Raw genomic sequence first — 19938 nt, forward strand, 5'->3', positions numbered from 1 at the left:
ATAGTGATAGTTATATCCATGTTGGCTAGTCTGAAAGAATACAAAAATAGTTCCTTATAATACAAACGCTCAGGAAATAAAAGACTTTTCAGTTATTTCTCACAGGCTTGCTCAGTTTCCTACCTTGCGATGGCTTATTGAGGCAAAACAAACTTCTCCGGAAACTTGAAGTCTTCAGTCGTGCTCAGGTAAACAATGATGCTCACACAACAGCTGAGCGGAAAGCTTCAGCTCAGCTCTTATATACTCTCTCGCTCAGCTGATCAGCGTCCGCCCACTCACTTAAGATTCGTTTTCCATCTAACAGGCTTTATAAACTGTTATAAGTTTCGGTTTCTATTCTCCAGTGCTGACTAATGGCGCGATGCTTACAGCATTACAGGTGTATTGATCAACACACCCCGTGACGCGTTTATGAACATATAACCTAACAGGTTTATCAGCCAGGTAGGGGAAACACCCCTGGAAAACATCCACCGATACAAATCACTGGGAAAAGCTGCTCTATTTTTAGCTACCTGTACTTTTTTGGGAGTGTGGATTGTATGGAATCAAAACAGAAAGGAAAATAAGCCATTATGCACTGATTAATATTGTTACAATAGATAAAGAGATCATCGTGTAAATCATAAATCAGGTGTGATAGAAAAAATACTTTAAATAAAGTAAAACACCTGGAGGCAAACTCCTGTTCTAGATGAGAATCAAAGTACTTGACGCATTAAAATGTCTCATGTGACTGTTATGTACACTCACTCTCCGATTTATTGGGTACCCCTTGTTAGTTCCTGGTTGTACCCCTTTTGGCTTCAGAGCTGCCTTTGTAGTTCTTTGTAGCACAGACTCAAGGTTTTGGAAACACGCCTCAGAAATTTATAGTTAATGCAGTTTTGCTGGATGATTGCCTTAATGAGTAGTTGAAAAGGCATACCTAAATAAATGGCCAGTGAGAGTATGTATATTGCTCTTTCAAAAGCAGGGGTATCAAACATGTGGCCAAAGGGTCAGGACCACCCAGCAGGTGGTTCAGTTGTGTCCACTGAATGGCTTTGCATACAGGTTATTATACATTAGGTTCACTGGTGTGGCCCAGATGAGAGGAAACTGGGCTTTATGTGGCCCATGAGCCAAATTATATTTGACACTAATGACCTAGAATAAAAATCATGACAGCTTTAATCACAGGGAGAAGAAACACACAACAGTTTCTAAACAGTTACAAAAAAGTTTGAATACATGCAAATCTTAATATGTAAAGTATTTAGAACTTCCCAGTAAATGTACTGGAATTAAGAATTAATTACACACAAAACAAAAATATTCAACTACAAGAATCTCAAACTGTACTTAAGCACAGTTCATTTTATTCACTGCAGATCAAAATAATGTACTACCTTTGACCTCAGTGTCCTCATAGAGGCTGTAAATAAACCGTCCACTCACTATTTCCATAAAACGATACTGAAACTAAACAAAACATGGGCGGCAAATGAAAGTGAGAAACACAACTTGTACAAGTTTTTTTATTTTCCTGTTGCAGAAAAAATGTGAAAACACACACATCACACCGTGTTTATGACTGTAGCTATGAAGGCAAGCTGGCCTCAACTGGCAGATCAGACACATACAGCAGCTCTTAAACGACACTTTCCGTCTTCAAAAAACGTAATAAATATCAAGGCTATAGATTCATACACATCAAAACTCTGAGTTTTTCAGCATGGCAGTCCTCTCCTCCCTCTTAGGTAGAGGAATATTTCCTGTGGTAAGAAAACAAGCAATAGTTAAAGACCCCTGCAGGTACACAATGAATAGCATAACATATTGGGTAATTTTATTAATTTCTCTACTCATTAATCCAGTCATACCATTTTTAAATCAACACTAATTGACAGAACCACAAGAAATTTGGGTTTTTATTACCTGGTGGTGCCACAAAATATTCTTCAACTGTGCTTTTTGAGAGCTGAAGCAATTTTTCAGCACAGTCACCCTCCATCACAGCATCCTCCCTCAGGTACAAAACCCTGATTGTGCAGGGATAAAACCCAGTCTTTAATCAGCATTGAAGCTAATACGTGCAAGTGAACACAGCCATTAATTTATTGACAGGTGCATACCTGACATCAACCCCAGCCATACCTGTCCTCCAAAACTGAATCCATCGGTTCAACCCCTGTTGTGTCAACGACATGAAGCTGGTCTGCAAACCGTATGGCTTTTTCCAAACAGGCCAGTCCCTGTTTGGTGCGAAAATCCACCAAAGCCAGTCGCTCCAGTTTGTCCACCAGGTCAGCAGGGATATGGGCAGGCTGTTAGATAAATGGTGTATTGCTTAGAAATGTATGGGTGACAGCTTACTTCAACCATCACTAAAATATGCCCAGTACTCTACATAATCATTGAATAAAGTCCTCAATCATTTATTCTCAGCCAACTTTATAATGACCAATTTTTTTTTCATCAAGTTATTTTCCTCTTTGAAGAGTTTAGCTGTCTGTCACTGCTACACAGCTTTATCATATCCAAGCTAATTTTGTATGACATTGTTTTGATGTCATACAAAACCCTAAAGCCTCATGGCAACAAATAACTCACTGAAAAAAAAAATTGTGGGATCTGCCCACTATCAACTAAACTGACATTAGGAAGGTGTTCAATGGCCAGTAATGGCCTAAAGATGAATGACTGAAATCTGTCAGCTAAATATGTAACATCTACTGTGGATTTCCAGACATTCAGTCATGACTGTACTATGCTGTGCTGTGCTGTGTTAAGGGGATTACCGGAGGAAGCCGGTCCTCTGGTACTGGTTCCCATGTTGCCACCTTTGGTATCTGTAGAAGAGACAACCTGGTAACAAGACTGAGCCACTGATCAATAGAAGATGCTGCTATATTGGATATAGTGAGGGTAGCAAAAACTAAGTATATTTACTCAAATTCTGTAGTAAAGTAGTTTCTGAGATAACTGTACTTTATACCCCCACTTTCAGGGGTAAATGTTACATTTTTAATATTTATGTTGACATCTCTAGTTATTAGTTACTTTTAGTATGAAAAGGCAAGGCAGACCCTGTGACCCTCCTCATATGAAGACACTACATTTAGAATTTTCTGTGTGTAAATGAGAGGGAGACAGGTGTACCAGTGAAGCTGCAAGAAGCAGAGGTAGTGAAGGTAGATGTGTTTAAACACCTGGGGTCAACCAAAACAACGGACAGTGCACAAGTGGCAGGTGAAGAAGAGAGTGCAGGCCGGGTGAAGTGGGTGGAGACGAGTGTCAGGGGTAATTTGTGACAGGACAGCAGCAAGAGTGAAAGGGAAGCTGCTGTGATGTATGGTTTGTAGACGTTGGCACTGACAAAAAGTCAGGAGCTCAAGCTGGAGGTAGCAGAGTAGATGATGTTAAGATTAAGTTTGGACCAGGATGGGCAGGATTAGAAATGAGAACAGCTGAGGTTGAGCAGTTTGGAGACCAAGTCAGAGATGCAATGCTGAGATGGTTTGGACATGTACAGAGAAGAGATAGTGGATAAACTGGACACAGGACACAAAGGGTAAGACTACAGAGAAGGTTCACAGATACACCGAAAGAGAACATACAGAGGTTTGGTGTGATAGAGGAGGATGCGAAGGATAAGGTGAGATGGAGGGAGATGAACTGCCTAAAGGGAGCAGCAGAAAGAAGAAGACAGTTCATTTTGATTAGTGGTGTTTTATACTTTGTCAAGCAATGTGGACTTTATTGTGTTATACTACAAAATATGCTCATTATCCCCATGTGAGGGGATAAAATACAAACAAACTGTAACTAACAACTTTCTGGTCCAACAGGAATTTTAGTTTATAGTTATCAGGTCCAACTAATCCCAAATAGCTAGGAGAAATTAAAATCACATCGCAAAGAAAAGATCTCTGGATCTAAAGAGCTTAAAATACTGTGCAACTTTCAAACTTTGTGACCTCTGACCTCTCATATTGACTGCGCCACCAAACAGCGGTAGCTTTCCTGCAGACTTCGCTCATAAATGTTGAAATTATCAGATATATCGTCAAAAACCACGCTTAAGTTTTAATCGGCATGTCTCAATTAGAGGGGCTAACCCAGAGCCCTTCTCTAACACTTCACTTCAGCCACGTTTTAATGCTCGTTGCACTTAATCAGGACTTTTACTTGTGACACATGTACTGTACCTTCTGGTTAAGTGGTTCGGAGCTGAGCAGACGCGTTGTATTTGCGCTGTGGCTCTGCGGCCAGCTGATTCTCTTGCTGTTTAGGATTGTTATTGAGTATCCATCATTGGGTAGCAGGCTAAATAACATCCGAGGGATTTTTACCGACACGCCACGGAATGTACGCGAAGCAGCGAAGCTAAACACGGACATTTTCAACACAGCTAGCTGCCAGTCAGCTATGTCTAAGATGTAGTAGAAAAATTAAGCATTTCACTTCTAGTCTACTTTCACTAGGAAGGTAAGCTCCAGGCTAACCTAGCTTCACATGCTATAGCTAGCTAAGGACCTGCTGTAGCTAGCAGGAAGAACGAGAGGAAGCGAGAGTTTGAAATCTGAACGTACTTCCTTGTTGGCACCGCCACACTTATTTTCTTTAGTTTATAAGGAATGAGGGTTTTAAGCCTGTTACACGTATAACACAGCTTAATAGATGCAAGGCTTAAATTATAACAATTTTAAAATACGAAAACGAATTAGACCTCAGTATAATTTTGAGTTAGCTTGCGACAGCCGTGTGTCTTCGCATCGAGCGCCCGGATAGCTCAGTCGGTAGAGCATCAGACTTTTAATCTGAGGGTCCAGGGTTCAAGTCCCTGTTCGGGCGTCAATTTTTGTTTCCAGTTTTCAAACTACTCAAAACCGACCCTGCTGACATAATAGCGGCGTTCTTTATCCTGTAAGGGGGCAAACGCGCTGAGAAGCTCTCTTTAAAAAATGAATGCAATGAAGCTGATTTCCACTAAGGTGTAATTCTTGACTTTAAAATCTGTATAGAGTCTCTTGACAAAATAAGTCACAATTTAGTCACCACCACAAATGTCACACCCTCAGGAAAAAAAAGAGCTCTTTCATTTGTAAAAACTTTCATGTGAAGTGAAAGTACACTTTCTTTAATTTTTAAGGGTTTTAGTATCAGGGAGTAATGAAAACTTAATTGAATCCTTAATAAGTTCTAAAGTTATCTAGGTCACAAGATGACATATTACACACTGATTCATTATTAGCCAATCAAATGCAAATTGGAAAGTGTGAGCACCTCTGTAAAAGAAGAAGCTTTGGCAGTTTGGAGCATTTAAGTGTGTTAACATAATACCAAGCAGCAAATGTTGATCTGGGAAATCAGTTAAATCAGTCTGGGAAGGGTTATAAAGCAGTTTGAACACAGTTTGAAGTCAGTCATTCTATAGTGAGAAAGTTGTTGTCTTCACCAAGAGTCATCGTCCCAGCAAATTCAATGCAACTGTGCAATGTAACAAAAGGACTGAACATCTATCACTTGTTTGGAGGAGTTGAAGAAACCTCCAGAAGTCTTCTGGGTGCATTTAGTTTTTATTTTATTAAGTCCTGATACATAAAACCTATTTAAAGGGAAATTTATTTTTCACATGACTTCCTGAATCTTGATTTTTGTTTTCTTACTAATGAACAGAGCCCTGTTGGTATTTCTGCCTAATCAGCCCCCTTCACTTTGATTATATTTAGTAAAATGCACATTACAATTATGGAAAAATAATGATTCCATTTTATTTTTTTATTATTAGAACATATACCATTTAATATATTGTATATATGACCTAAGTATAGAATTTGATTGTTTTACAATACACATTTAGAACTGGCCACAAAATAAAAATATCCGATTTACAAACAAAGCAGCATCCGAAAGAAAGAAATGAATGAATGAATAAATAAATACTTTGGCATAAATGTTACAATAAATTAAAACAGGCTTTCTGACAGCATTTAGCATTCACAAAGAAACACCAAGATTAAATGCAGCTCATCCCACCACACCCTTGAAACAACACTTGAAAGTTTTAGGCTTTAAATGATGAGTATACGTCTGTCAAATCTGCCAAAAAACAAAAAAATGCACTTTTAAAAATCTGCCATACGGTAACTTTCATTCTCAGCTCTCTGCTTAAACCATCCTCACACTGAATAATCATATGATCTCCGCTTTTCAGCTAAAATTAGCATTTAAAACAGGCACCGGACAATACAGGACAACACAAGGGAAAAAAAATCAAGATGAGTAATCACAATTTACAAAGTTCACACTTGGTTCACTGGATAATGAAAAAAAAAAGAAAAAAAGAAGTTAATCAATCCAAGCTTGTTTCTTTACACGAATCTCCGCTAAGACATCAATCGGTAACATAAATGTCAGATTATGATTTTACAAGATAATTTATTTCCAATAATTCAAACACGTTTTCTTCTCCCGGTACACCACAGTTAACACACATAACAAATAAAGACATACTATTTGGCAGACGAGGCAGTTCAAGAACACTGGAAACACCGTTGGCTAAACCAATAACGTGGTGTTAAAAGCTGAATTATCCTGAACACTGTGTGTGAAACGTAACTGGACTGGGTTACATTTTGGGCTCCAAGCCAGTGTCCTGAATCAGTCTGTAAAAATTACTTTTGCTTTAGGGTGTAAAGCATATTAAAAGTCTGCAGACATTCTTTCCTTCGTTAGAATAAGAGGATAACTGTATCTCTTTAATAGCTCTATCTTGTAGACGAAAAATAATCAATATAAACTATTATCACAATGTATTTTTCCCATAAATATAGTCTCTGGTTGAATTCAGTTCTGCTTTTTGGTTTGAAGTGTGCAGCTAAAACCATCTTTATCTGAAAATATTAAGTGCACTCGGACTAAAGTTGACACTTGAGGGATTTCTGAGAAAAAAAAGAAATATTTGGAAATTAAACAGCTTTACATTTGTTTTCACTTCAACGTACTGACAAATGTTAAGCGTAATATTCTCACACACCTGCTGACGACACAAACAACATCGAATAACATATAAGGATATAGTCAGTAAGGCTCATAGCAGCAAAATGATTGTAAAGGCTTCATGTATGTGTGAGAGCGTGCGTTCTTCTCTTGTGCTGCTACAGCCGGTCACACTTTGCTCGGAAGGAAAAGAAGACAAACAGCACAATCACTTGTTCTCTATCAGCATCTGCACCTTGCACACAAGATCTCTGGCCAGGGTCAAAATCTGCTTGATGTTGTGACGCTCCGCCATTTCTGAAAGGCACAAACAAACAACAGCTTGAACATTTTTACCCGTGCAAGATTGCACAGATCGTCTCTGTAACTGTCCGTATCCGTGATATTGTAACTTTTTGAAAACATGCTCAGAAAACTATTTACACAGACTTTACACTCGCAGTCATCCATAACTCACTCTGCATTTCATGCTCTAATTAAAAGTTTTTGTGGACATGACATTGTAAATTCATGCTGGCAAGCAAATAATATCTCTGACTCATTTACATAATTGTATTCAGCTGCTCATAATTCAGTCTAAAGCTATTTGTACCTGAAAATGAGCCTCACTCCTCCTTAACCCTGGCTATATATATATTTTTTTTAAAAATTAAATTTTCACCTGAAAATATGTCAGCAACACCTACAAAACTACGAGGGCACGATGCCAGCCTTGCTCTCTGTGGATAAGACAAATCTGTGGGAGCGTTTTGAAATACAATATGAATCTTTAGTGAGCCAGAGTAGGAGTTGGAAACTATTTACTGTCAGTAAATAATGTTTTAAACCTCAAGAGGGAGCAATCCAGTCTCAAGATTCACTGTTTTAGCTGCAGAAGTTTATATTGAGCAGTGTTGCTCTGTTGTGGGTCTTACTGCCCTTGCATGAATGTACATGGACAGTCTGAGGGCAGTGAAAGCCCAGCAGGCACAGAACAGAGCAGGCATCAAGGACAAAGCACTGATTAAGTCAAACACAATGTGTAAAAGACAATCTCAGATAGAGGAGGGCTGCAACAGTAACTGTAGGCAGTGTGCAACAATCTCAATAACAGTGCCTATATTTGATTTGCCATTTGAATGTGTAAAAGGAGATATCAGCTGTGGCATCAGTTGATGTGTGCTGGCACTGGAATCAGCTGCTGTCACTGGGATTTTGGGCTGAGTGTAAGTTCATCGCCTGCCTGAATGCTCTGCTCCACAGAAATGGAGCAAAAACATGCTACAGCTATTTTAGTCAAAGCAGCAATCTGAGGCTCATTCACTGAATATCACGCTTGGCAACCCTCGAAAAATGATGCGTGGTTTCAAATACTGCCTGGTCCTGATACAGGGACCTGGAGGGGTGAAAAGGTTGAGTCTCACAAGAAACTCTCCTGTTAAAACATGAGCATGAGACAAACAGGTTTTTGAAAACTGGATGGGAGAGGCTGCAATATTACAACATCTAATCTATTGTATGAGTCAGACTGTTAAAATGGTGATCTCTATATTGTAGCTGCTTCTTCAGTGTCTTTAAGATACAGAGCTAAAATTAATCTGCTGTAGTATACAGGCTGAATAGTAATACAATAACAAATAGATTAACTTTAATAAGTAAAATATCAAACATAAGGCTAGAGGGCCAGAATTGGCCCAGCAAAGACTTAAATTTGGTCGACTGGACGGTTCTGGAAAATGTGAAGGAAGGCATAAATTTTCTACTCCTTGATTTTCATGAAATGCAAGGTTTGCCAATGTGCCAATTTGAAAATCCTACGATGCTTCGAGTTATTGAGTTCAGAGAGTTGGATGTCCAGACTGCAATGACTGCGTGCCCGACGGGCTGATGACAATAAAAACTTTATATTTCATAATTATAGGACAGGCTGGGAAATAAGCTACTGGAGGCTTTTCTGTAATTTTACACATTTATCATGTAGAAACACTAAATGTTGAAATTGGAGTTCTTTTTCATATATTAAGACATCTCAGGGATTAAATGTTTAATTTAATGTCTTTACACTGACAGAAATGGAAGTTTCACTGGAGGATAAAAAAAAAAAAAATCTATCTGCAGTATTAGAACAAGGCAAAACAGAGTAATGTAATCAGAGTAGCATAATGTTAATATAAAACCTCATTAAACCAGATAGTTACTAGATTAAGGTTGGTTTTGAAACTTGTTCTTGTTTTATTGTGCCAAATAGTCTTGCACAGTAATGTATATGTGAACTTCAGCTTCAAGGCTTTACCGTTGAAGAACTTAATGATGTCAGTGAAGTCCATGTTATTCTCCAGGATGATGTCCCTGTACACCTCCACCAGCGCCAGTGCAATGAAGAGGACAAAGTGACTGGAAGAGACATGCTTTGCTGCCCAGATGGTTTCCCAGACTGCAAACACGTCATCGTAGACCAGCTCTGCAAGACAAAGCGCCCAAACAAAAGCTGAACTGCAGCGGCGTTCGGAGGTTTGGGTGGGAGGTGAGTTCGTGGAGCTTTCAGTGGATAGAGGAGACGATGCAGATACAGCAAATACGATAATAGAAAGTACGGCTAAACTAGGGCAAACCCTCATTCTAAAGTACTGTGAATCGTAAATCCAGAACATTTAACGATCATTCATGCAAAATCTCCTCCAGCTGAATCTGCTGCTAACAAGCTGGCAGATTGTTTGGTATTTTATCCACAAGCAAGGCTTAAAGAGAGGAATCTTCTCTAATTGGTGCAAACTGTGTCAGGCTATGCTGTCACTTTACCTCGCTTGAAGTCTAGGAGAAACCAGCGGTAGCAGAAATAGAAGTGGGTGTAGTCTCCATTCTGGTGCATTAGCTCAAACAGCTCACAATCCAGGATCTATACCGAGAGACGGTCACAGTAAATTAAGTAATTATAAATAAAATTAAGACTGCAATTGTGTGAGAAAAACGTGAAGAAGAAATGGGGGTTTGTAGATGCTGTGTGACCTGGATTAGTGAGCGCATGTTTGCAAAGTGAGTGTCCATAGCTCCTCCGTGTGGAAAGTTTTGATTCATTCTCTTCATGAGTTCAGTGAAACAGCTGAAAGCCATGGCCTCTGACAGGACAGAGAGAGGAAGCGGGAGTGAAAAATCGAGTGGGCAAACTCTTCTCTGCTGTTACATCAAATACTGTAAAAATACACCAAGTGTCAAAGAGGAGGGAAAATAAATAGTGAGTCAGTGTGTTGACTCACCATCATCCAGAATGACTAGAAGTGGAGCCAGCAGGTCGCACATTCCCTGCACGTAACCGATGTCAAGGTGCCTCCAGATATAGCTGTGAATATACAACCAAGAGAAGTGAACTTGACTCCACTTGGCTGCTTTTCTCTCTGAGCTGCACTAACGTCAACAGCTGTTTCCACACTCAAGTTGTAACATATAATAATCACCGTTTTTAGGACAACTACTCTGCAAAAGACTTGATCATATATTTTTCTCGGAAATTGGGGAAAAGGCGGAGATTTATTGAAATGTGGAAATACAGCATATGGAATAAAAACAGGGTTTGCACAGTTCTTACAAGCTCGCTGGACAGCGTTATTCTTCAGCATAGCCTGAACTCTCTTAGGCAACCTGTGTTGTAATTTTTAAAGTAGTTTTCAGGAATAGTTCTCCAGGCTTCTTAGAAGACATTCAAGCTTTTCTTTGGATGTTTGCTGCCTTTTATTCTGTTTTCAGTATGCTCATATTCAGTATGCTTCGGATCACTGTCATGATGAAAAATGAAGCCACTGCAAATCAAATACTTTCCAGTTGGTATTTTTTTGGTGAATTACAAACTGATGGTACTTTTCTGTGTTCATGATTCCATCAGTTTTTCATAATTTCATAATTCCAGCACCACTGGCCCAACTATGAAAAGCCCTTCAACCTTGTTTTACAGAAGGCTGTAGACACTCATTGTTCTACCTCTCTCCTGACCTCCTCTGCATATATTGATTGATATTAGGTTAGTGTTAAGGATCTTAACGAGTAAAGAAAAAAAAAAAAATAGAAAAAAAAACCCAAAACACAAAAATATTTAACTGTTGCTCAAAAAAAAGTTCTGGCTTCTTTGGAGCAAAATATAAAGAAATGATGTGTGACTCAAGACTTTTGCACAGTACTGTATGTTCTTTCTCCAAAACGTGTTATTCTTTGTAATTAGGGCTGCTAAAACTGTATATATATATATATTTTGTATAAGAAGGGCTTAGAAAGGTGTAGATGAGTGGCTCATCGTGAGTGAAGGCATAAAGAAAATAAAGATGTAATCTGCTGTTTAAGAAAACGTCTTTTTTGTGCGTTTTCTTATTTTCAACTAGTTACAAGAAAGAAAGAAAAAGTTAGGCATGTACAATAGAAGCAGACATAAAAACTAGAAAATGCAACTGGAGAGAGAAAGAATGTGTAGCCTATTAGCTCAACTGGCTATAAAAACATTTCAGATCAAAGTCATTTCTGCTGCACTGTTGGATTTTCTTTCCTTGGGTTACATCTTAGTGTTGTGATCACTTGTATTCCTGGCTTCGTAGTGTTATTGTGTCGGAAAATTGACAAAGGAAGCTCTCAATTGAATCTGAGTGAGTCATTCAGCTCTTGAAAAAAAGAATTGCCCACTGCTTTGTCTTATTGGTGTTCATCTTTTCACGGTGTTTAAATGTGATCACAGTTATATATGATGTTTATAGAGCATTTATGTAGTTTATTTAAGCCTAAACAGAGACAAATCCTCCACTCTTCTTCTATGTCTTTTTCACCGTAAGAGCTCTCTTCAGGAGTAAAATGCTTAACGAATGACATCACTTTTTTCAAGATTTTGTCAAATCTTAACAGCCAATAATGACGAGAAACTCACGTTTCCTTTCCATTTTCCTTTTATTACCCTTGAGTGTTGCTCTCGGTGTTTTACCTGCACATGATGTTGCGTAGTTTCTCCAGGTTGGCAGGAGTAAAGTACCAGTAGTTTCTATCACAGCGCTGGACGTCCTTTTCAATGCGGTGCAGATTCAGTGTATACAGGTCCAAAAGTTCTTGCTGAAATAGATGAAATGATACTTATGTTTAAAACATAGTTACGGTCATTTGAGTTTATTTAATGTAAATTAATTTCATATCATATTGTCATACAGAGAAAGGACTCCCAGTTGACACTTGAGAGGTCACTTGGTTCTTTGTGTTTTCAGATGCAGCCAGAGAGTCAAAGGGAGGGTAAAGGCTCTCCATCTCCGGCTCCGACAGGTTGGACTCTGTGCCCTCTGGACTGAGCTTTCTTTGTTCCTCCTTCTGCCTGAGCTCTACGTGAGGGGGCGAGTTCTCAGAGGAAGACGAGGTTTCACAATGTCCTTTCCTGCTCCAAGGCACCATGGAAACTTTGGCTTTGGGGATCTCCTCCATTTCTATGGCTGAGGGAGACTCATCTGACTCAGTCATGATGTGAGGCTCATCTTTCTGAGTGGCACTGTAGGCTTCTCTTACTTTCACCACTCTGGTGTCTGCTGAGAGAGTGAGATTTTCCACTTCAGGAGCCCCGGGACCTTTGAATATTTTCTCTTTCCCTCCTGTCACTAAAACCTCTTTACTCATCTTTGATTCGTCCACTTCCTCCATCTTTTCCACATTCGCTTCTTCGGGTTTCAATGCTTTTGCCGCTTCTAGTGTCTCTAAAGATTGGTTACCTTTAATGTTCCTATCGAGGCTTTTATCTTCAAGCTTTGTCCCCGCTGCTTTAACAGCTTGTGACTCCTCGATATTATCTTTCATTTCAGGCTTTAAACTCGTCTTTTTCGTGTCTATTTTATCACCTGTTTCTGCAGCATGTTTTGAAGTTTTGGTCACATCGGAGGCTTTCTCTTTCTCCACCCTTTTGTCCTTCACTTCACCTTGCACCTGGCCGTCCTTTTCCAATGACTGACCTTCGCTCTCTCCTCCTGCAGGCTTGACAGAGCTCTGTGATGCCTGAGGGACAGCTGCAGGTCTCGGGGTTGTATCTTGTGCAGCGCTGTCCTCTGTGCTGAAGGAGCCATCCGACAGGCCAGAGGTGATGGAGAAGTTGCGAGAGGAAGGATGTCCAGAGTCAGGAGAGCTCGTCCCGTTCTGCAGAGCTCCGTTGGGCAGCTTAGGCACCTGTTTGGTTTCTCCATTCTTGGGCTCCATCTCAAGCTGGTCCACCTCCTCTACAGACTCAAACACCTGAAAGAACAAGCCAAAGGGAAGCAGGCTACTCCAGGGGAAGGGTTGGGAGGATGTAAAGAACTAGCAGGAGAGAAGGTAGCAGTGAGGAGTTTTGGTTCAAAATGCTGAGATCAAACGGACAGAGCGACAGAAATGGATGATAGAAATGCAACATTATCTTCACCATCTTTAAAAGACCAAAAGACTAATTTGACATCCAAATATTGCTGAGTTTGTGATACCTGTGTGCTGCTGCTGGAATCACTCTGCAGGCGAGCCAAACTCTGCCTGTCTGAGCTCTGGGAGGACTGTGATCGGAGAATAAAAGGCATGTGTGGGAAAAAGAGTATAAAAAAAGCACAATTCAAACTCCAAAGTGTAAAACTGGCATTAATGTTTAATTCTCCATCTTCTCTGTCATTGTACCTGGATGAATTACTAGTTTTGGTCACAACATACACTGGTCTACACCGAAGGTTACTGTGTTTTTCCTTTGAGTCTGCATGTGTACGCGTTGCTGTTTTACCTCATTGCTCACAGTTGAATCGTGATGCTTAATCTTCTGACTGTAACTGTCCATGCTTGCACCTGAGGAGCACTTCGCCAAAGCTGCAGCGTGCTGCTCCTTCTCTCGCTGGCGGACAATCTCCTCACAGCTGAGCCACTCCCCCATGGTCTGCTGGTAGCACACTCTGACCTGATCATCCACCTGCATGAAAAAGTAAAGGATGAAGGATCAGTGTTTAGGTGGAAAAGGCTTCTGGTTCAAAACCATAAGCATAGAAACTACAAACCTCCTTTCTCTCAGCCTCTGACATACCAAACTGGTAATGACCCAGCAGGAAAGGCCACACCTCTTTCCTCAGTGATGGGTCCACACCACCAAAGTACACCAGGCGCAGCAGCTCCTGCTCCTTGTAGGCCTAAAGAAACAAGACAGGCAGTTGATTAACTGCATATGTAAATAGTTCATCACTGCTTCAAAACAACAGAGGCCACAGGCTGCTGGTGCTGAAATAGTTACTTCAGTGTCAACTGGTTTATTAAGAACAATCCAGTTTGCAGTGCTTGGCTAATAAACTATTCTTTTATTTTTAATTCAGACTCTCTTTGACTCCAGCAAATATAACAATGTTAAAAATAAGTTTGAGATTTATAGAGCCATTAGTCGCCTGTCATGCATACTGTCGAGAGACTAATAGTGTGAACCACTTTTTAGGAGAGGACTGATATTAATATGAAGACTGACTGAGTGATGGGGGATGCTGCTTGTGTGTGTGAACAGAAAAAAGGTAATATTAAGTTTGTGTTGCAGTAAGGGGATGTCAGAGGTGCTTACTGTGCAGTCTTTGAGGAAAGTCTGCCACACGTCTGCGGTGAGGCCTCCGGAGGCGGCACAGGGTACGTCGGGCGCCACAATGGCGTGATTTACGAGAGCTGAGAGGTGCGTACGCACTGTAGAAAGGTGACGGCAGTATGCCAGCCCTGGTTGACAATGCAGTTTGTTATTGAAGAAGCTAAAGCACGCCATAAAATACGTTTTCAAATTGAATGTGAAGGGATTTTTCAGGGTATACACTACGGCTCAGTCACAGTAGAGTAAAAATAGGACGGCAACCTCGCTGTGATGAGGAACAATCAGTGGTTGACCGGTGAACGCATTTAGTTTCTTTGCTGTTAGTGACCGGCTGCAAAGACTTGCGGCGATGCCCAGAGGTTGAGCTTGCAGCTTTTAATTGCAAAGTGATTGCACAGGTCACCGCGTAGGAGGCAAGCTGTGTCCTAACAATCGTAGTCTGATTCAGTGAGTAGTTTTCTCATATGAATTTGTGATTTCTGCTGATTTATGAGTGAAGGTCATTACGCACCGAGTGCGATGCAAAAAAGCGACATGAAATTCAGAATTGTAAGATCCAAACCTGTTGTGTAATGTATAGACATACCGAACACAAAATTCGCCCCAAAATGATGTGAAAACAATGAAGTCAACATCGTCATGCAACCATCTTTTTCCCTAGAGTGACTGGAGCATTAAGCATTTACATACAGCCATAAAATGCCCTGGAGATGATCTGATACTTCATGTTGTCACATAGCAGCTTCAGAGGAGTCCTGCAGAAAGACACAACCCACATTAGTATGCAGAGAAAACACAGACAGCTATACACTATCATTAGACCAATTATTAAGTGCAGGTAATTCATATTCTCTCGAATATATGATAATCCTCTATCTAATGTAGAGTTCATTACTGTGTCGGGGCTGACCTTTTATAAAATGATAAACTGTTATGCTGCCATATAGAACAAATTAGCCAGCAGCCTGTCTTCTTTCCACAGCTCTCTACCATTTTATCTGCACAGCTTATCACCAATTCTCCCAACACGTTCTCATTTCACTGAGGTAAATGTCACACAATTGTCTTCTGGGTAATTGCTGGGTTCTTGTATCTTGCTCCCATCCCCGGTTTCCTCTGTATTGCAGAGGTTGTCAGGTGCGTCAGGTGAATCACAGCAGCCTTCAGGAGCTTCACAGTTCCCCGGTCGTAACACAGCTCTGTCTATCTTGGGGCGTGTTTTATCTCTCACCTCTCATGGTTGCACCCCTTGGGTGTCGCCGCTTCAGAGAAGCTCCCCTGAGAGCAGGAGGAACACGAGGACTTCCTGAGAGTGGGATGCCACATCTTAGCTCCCGGATCCATCAGATCTGGAGGAGTCACTGCAGCACGCACACAAACACGCGCCATCATAATCCCTTTAGAGCAGCATACTGCTGAGGCTTTCGAGAACAGTTATATTTGCACTTTGCAATATTTTTGCTGAAACACAATTATGCTGATCACTAGTGACCTGCTTATGCTCGATTCCTGTAAGAGCAAAGAAAAGGCGCACAAACAGAAGCATTTACGATACTATGATAATCGTGAGGAATGAAGCCATCGTGTTTGATTACATTAATATAGGGAGGAAGTTCAATTAAGCAAGCGCCTTTCTCAATTCGGTTGCCATGTTTGATTAGTTGTCCACTGTTCGCCTGATTAAAGGCTATTGTGTCGTGGTGCAGTAAAAGAGGTGTGAAGCATTGTGGCTTTATTGACACGGCACACCAATAAACATTTCCTGAGGCACAGGACAGGGCAGGAGGATATTAGACGCAAGGAATTAAAGCAAGGCAAAGCTGACAGATGGACAGATGAGCCAAAGTGTGACAGTGTTACAGCTGCTTCCTGTGAGTGAGGGGGATTCTTCAGGACAGCTGCAGGACTGCCTGGGTACGACCAGGGGCCCTGTTTTGGTAGGGCACTTTCCAATCGGTTGGAAGGACAGGGATGAAGTCAGACGGGGAGGATGAGTTACAGTCACTGTAACAAACAATCGGCAACATTTTTATCAAAATGCAAAGGCAGGGAGAAGCCCCTGGGCCCTGCTTATGTCTGGTGACTCACCAAACTCTGACTGACTGTTTGGAAAGAGGATTCGGAAGACATAGTCCGTGGCCTCGTCCTCCTCCTTATCGGAGACCGAGTCTGAGGATCCAGATCCCTGAGGAACCCTCTTTCGTAGCTTAGGAAACACCTTTCCCTGCAACAAGAAAAATAACTAATGGCAATGACAAATATGCTGAACCGCTAAAGCCCAGAAAAGCCACCCCTGTGAAGATGAACCTGTTTAGTGTCTGTATGATTAAGCCTATTAATAGTGGCTGAACATGCGTGGGTGGTTCTCTTTCTTCAGTTCAGTTAAAGAAACATTAACAAAGCCATTCAAGGTCTAAGCAGACACTAATCCACACTCCTTCACCAGTATCTCTCCACACAATGCTTTAAAGAGGCTGTGCATCCATTTCTTTCACATCCAGATGTCTTTTCTTTATTGATTTATTGATCAGAGGAGACTGAAGCACACCCTAGCTCTTTTGTGTGGAAGAACACTAGAATAAATGATGCGTGCTGTGGGAGAGCCCTCCGTGCTGACCTTTCCCCTCTGCAACCAGAGTGGAGGATCAAGCTGGCCGTGGGGAAGGAGGCCATTCTCAAGGCAGGAGAGGAACTGGAGCAAATGACCTCCTTTAGGGAAGCGAAGTGGAGGTCTTTGGATCCCGTCTTGACTGACCAGCACTGCCGTCCCCCCACTGTCCACTACAAGGTAAACAGCAGATGTAACAGATCAACAGTAATAACCTGCAAACCCAGAGTTACAGTAGTGATACAATTTCACCCACCTTGCTGATGACAATGCAAATAAACTATCTCCTCTAGAGGGATTGTCATGGCATAGTCCCAGTAAACGCTGAAAAATATGGAGACAAAATGCTGTGACCCAGACTAGTCTAACCACAATACTCGATAACAGCGACACACAAACCCATTGTAAATATTTATGTAAATCCATTCTTTTACAGCTGCCAGAAAAAAGTAGTTGGAACAATCAATTCATTTGGAGAGAGAAAACACCTCACAGGTATGACATGATTTACGAGTTCGACAGGTGTCTTTTACAGTGTCTCAGTCAATAAACCATCTGCTGGATGCCGGTGTGTGAATATCAGCCTCATCAGATCAGCACCATTTATTCAGTGAGCCCTTGAGCAGCGCACAAACACACTGCATTATTCAGTAACAGCCGAGTGTTAGACAAACAACACAGCGGAGAAGAAATAATGTGCTGCTTACACGTCTGTGTGGAGGCAATTTACATGCTAAGATCAATCAATCAAATCTTTTTTTAAAATATATAAGTAACAAGTTTTAATACACATGAAGAACAAATAAACATGAAGTCATTGAAAGTTATCCTCTTCACACGAGAAAAGAAACCAAACCAAATGTTGAACATTTCCTGTTTGAAAAGGAGTATTAATTCCTACCCAGCTCATCTTATATATTTGTTCACAATCTAATACAGATATATGCTATAAATAAATATGCCTGTCTAATACACAGATTCATGTTATTTTAATATATATGTTTTTATAAACAGATCTATAATTATTTAACTACACCTATACAAAATTATTGCTTTTTTATAATAGTTACCAAAGTTAAAATAATTATAATGACATATTAAAGCATGTGTTACTATAGAAGTTGGTATTATAAAAGTATTTCCAACATTTTACATAATGATTTTTACAGATAGGTAAATTTGCACCTGCGTTCATACTCCAAGTCTCCCACAGAGCCGTTCATGAGCTGATTGGGCGTCCACTTTAGTGTCATGAGTTCAGCAGTCTGGTGCAGAGACAGGTAACCTGGAATAGCCTCCATATCGTCCCTCTGAAAGAGCCACAGGGATTCAACTGAGGTTATGTTTGTAGGTAATAATAAATAAATGTAATAAATAATGCAAATTTTATCCACGGTTTACCGTGGATAAAATATGAAGAGCAGCTTTTATCCAGGACGTCAATGTAACAGGATATACGTCAGGTTTTAAAGACTTTATCTCACAGCTATATAAATGCTGAAGTGAACAGAGACGGTTACCGGTTGTACGAGCACGTTGTTCTTGCCAAACAGTAGTGTCGCCCTGTTGTTCTGATGCAGCGACTCCACATATTCACGAGCTGATGGTGAGGGGGAGGGGCGCTCATCCATGCTGCTGCTGGAGTGCCGCTTCTGGATCTAGACACACACACACACACACACACACACACACACACACACACACACACACAAAATATATAAAATCAGATCAAAAACTCATGACTTACATTTATTCATTCATGTGCACCAATGCAGTTTCAGTCGTTCCCGATGTCAAAAACCAGTCTGATTTTGCTTGGAGCACACAAACGCATCCGTAAGCACTGCGGCGTACAGGACAGGCCAAGTTGACCTGGTTCGCTCTTAACTTGGCAACTAAATAAATGTGATTGTCTGCAATACACTCTGTTCTTTCTCCTGGGACACACTGAGCTCCACTCATTGCAGCAATCTTAGCGAGGCCTCCAGACAGATAAACAGCATCTCAGAAGGGAACGGAACTGATAGTCTGCCGAAGCTAATATCAGCTCATATCTCAGCATAAATGGACACTATACATGTGCAGAGAAAAAACAAAAGAAGCCTGAAACTAACTCTGCTTTCACATCTGCTGAAAAATACAGCTTTTATTGTTTTGGATATGTTTACTTTAGAAATTTGCAGCAGAAAATGTAGTTTGACAGGAACAAATGATCATGAAATCTAAGTAAAACTTACATTTATGTTCTTTGGGAGCTGTAAAAGAAATACACAAGTGCAGACGCTTATAGATGGAGTGGAAATGGAAAGAGTTCATGAAAATACGTTCCTTGGATTGACAATAGAGGATAAAAACACCTGGACATATACATAACAAAGGCTCAAGAAGCATTTCAGTACTGAGTGAACTGGACCACAAACCACTCCATGTTCTCTACTCTCCACTGGTTTGAATTACTGTGCAGAGGTCTGGAGCTATACTTATCAATACTGCAAAAAAAAAAGGCCATACAGATGATCCATAATACTGATTATAGAGATCATTTAAACCCACTATTCCCAAAATCAAATAAATTTATGAATTTCACTGATCTGAGTCATCGCAATAAACAGCCTAACTCCCTGACAATATTTTGTCTGGTTTCTTTAGGGGGCACCACAGCAGCTCACCTGCCTCCATCTCCCCCTATCCCTAACATCCTCCTCTGTCAGATGATCCCTCTGTATGTCCTCCTTCACTCCATCCATAAATCTTCTGTTTTCCTCCTGCCTGGAAGCTTGATATTCAA

General features: G+C 40.6%; 2 protein-coding genes and 1 non-coding gene across 4 annotated transcripts in view; 1 reads left to right on the forward strand and 2 right to left on the reverse strand.

The window, feature by feature from the left end:
• Positions 1–1396: 1396 nt before the first annotated feature.
• Positions 1397–4768, reverse strand: gatc (glutamyl-tRNA amidotransferase subunit C). The gene is made up of 5 exons (XM_005722190.2): positions 4197–4768; positions 2787–2837; positions 2143–2312; positions 1924–2027; positions 1397–1760 (listed from the first exon to the last, which is right to left on the reverse strand). The coding sequence occupies exons 1-5, from the start codon at positions 4386–4388 to the stop codon at positions 1699–1701; spliced, it is 579 nt and encodes a 192-aa protein (XP_005722247.1). The 5' UTR covers positions 4389–4768; the 3' UTR covers positions 1397–1698.
• A 1-nt stretch (position 4769) lies between these two features.
• Positions 4770–4842, forward strand: trnak-uuu (transfer RNA lysine (anticodon UUU)). The gene has a single exon. It is a non-coding gene; the product is annotated as a tRNA-Lys (tRNA).
• A 1087-nt stretch (positions 4843–5929) lies between these two features.
• The window catches only part of sgsm1a (small G protein signaling modulator 1a), a 36347-nt gene continuing 22338 nt past the window's right edge, over positions 5930–19938 (reverse strand). The window contains exons 8-25 of one of the 2 annotated variants that reach the window (XM_005722192.1): positions 18671–18808; positions 18336–18460; positions 17407–17474; positions 17160–17323; positions 16631–16766; positions 15774–15903; positions 15233–15297; positions 14525–14670; positions 13980–14108; positions 13712–13894; positions 13428–13493; positions 12142–13203; positions 11924–12048; positions 10224–10306; positions 9976–10085; positions 9769–9865; positions 9263–9430; positions 5930–7287 (exon numbers count right to left, since the gene is read on the reverse strand). In XM_005722192.1, the coding sequence (XP_005722249.1) occupies positions 7199–7287; positions 9263–9430; positions 9769–9865; positions 9976–10085; positions 10224–10306; positions 11924–12048; positions 12142–13203; positions 13428–13493; positions 13712–13894; positions 13980–14108; positions 14525–14670; positions 15233–15297; positions 15774–15903; positions 16631–16766; positions 17160–17323; positions 17407–17474; positions 18336–18460; positions 18671–18808 (3084 nt within the window). In that variant the 3' untranslated portion in view covers positions 5930–7198. Of the gene's footprint in view, positions 7288–9262; positions 9431–9768; positions 9866–9975; positions 10086–10223; positions 10307–11923; positions 12049–12141; positions 13267–13427; positions 13494–13711; positions 13895–13979; positions 14109–14524; positions 14671–15232; positions 15298–15773; positions 15904–16630; positions 16767–17159; positions 17324–17406; positions 17475–18335; positions 18461–18670; positions 18809–19938 lie in introns of both variants that reach the window. The other variant, XM_013914858.1, reaches the window with a different exon arrangement.

This window comes from Pundamilia nyererei, unplaced genomic scaffold (genome assembly GCF_000239375.1).
Source record: "Pundamilia nyererei isolate P.nyererei 1_Seehausen unplaced genomic scaffold, PunNye1.0 scaffold00006, whole genome shotgun sequence".
Lineage (NCBI taxonomy): Eukaryota > Metazoa > Chordata > Actinopteri > Cichliformes > Cichlidae > Pundamilia > Pundamilia nyererei.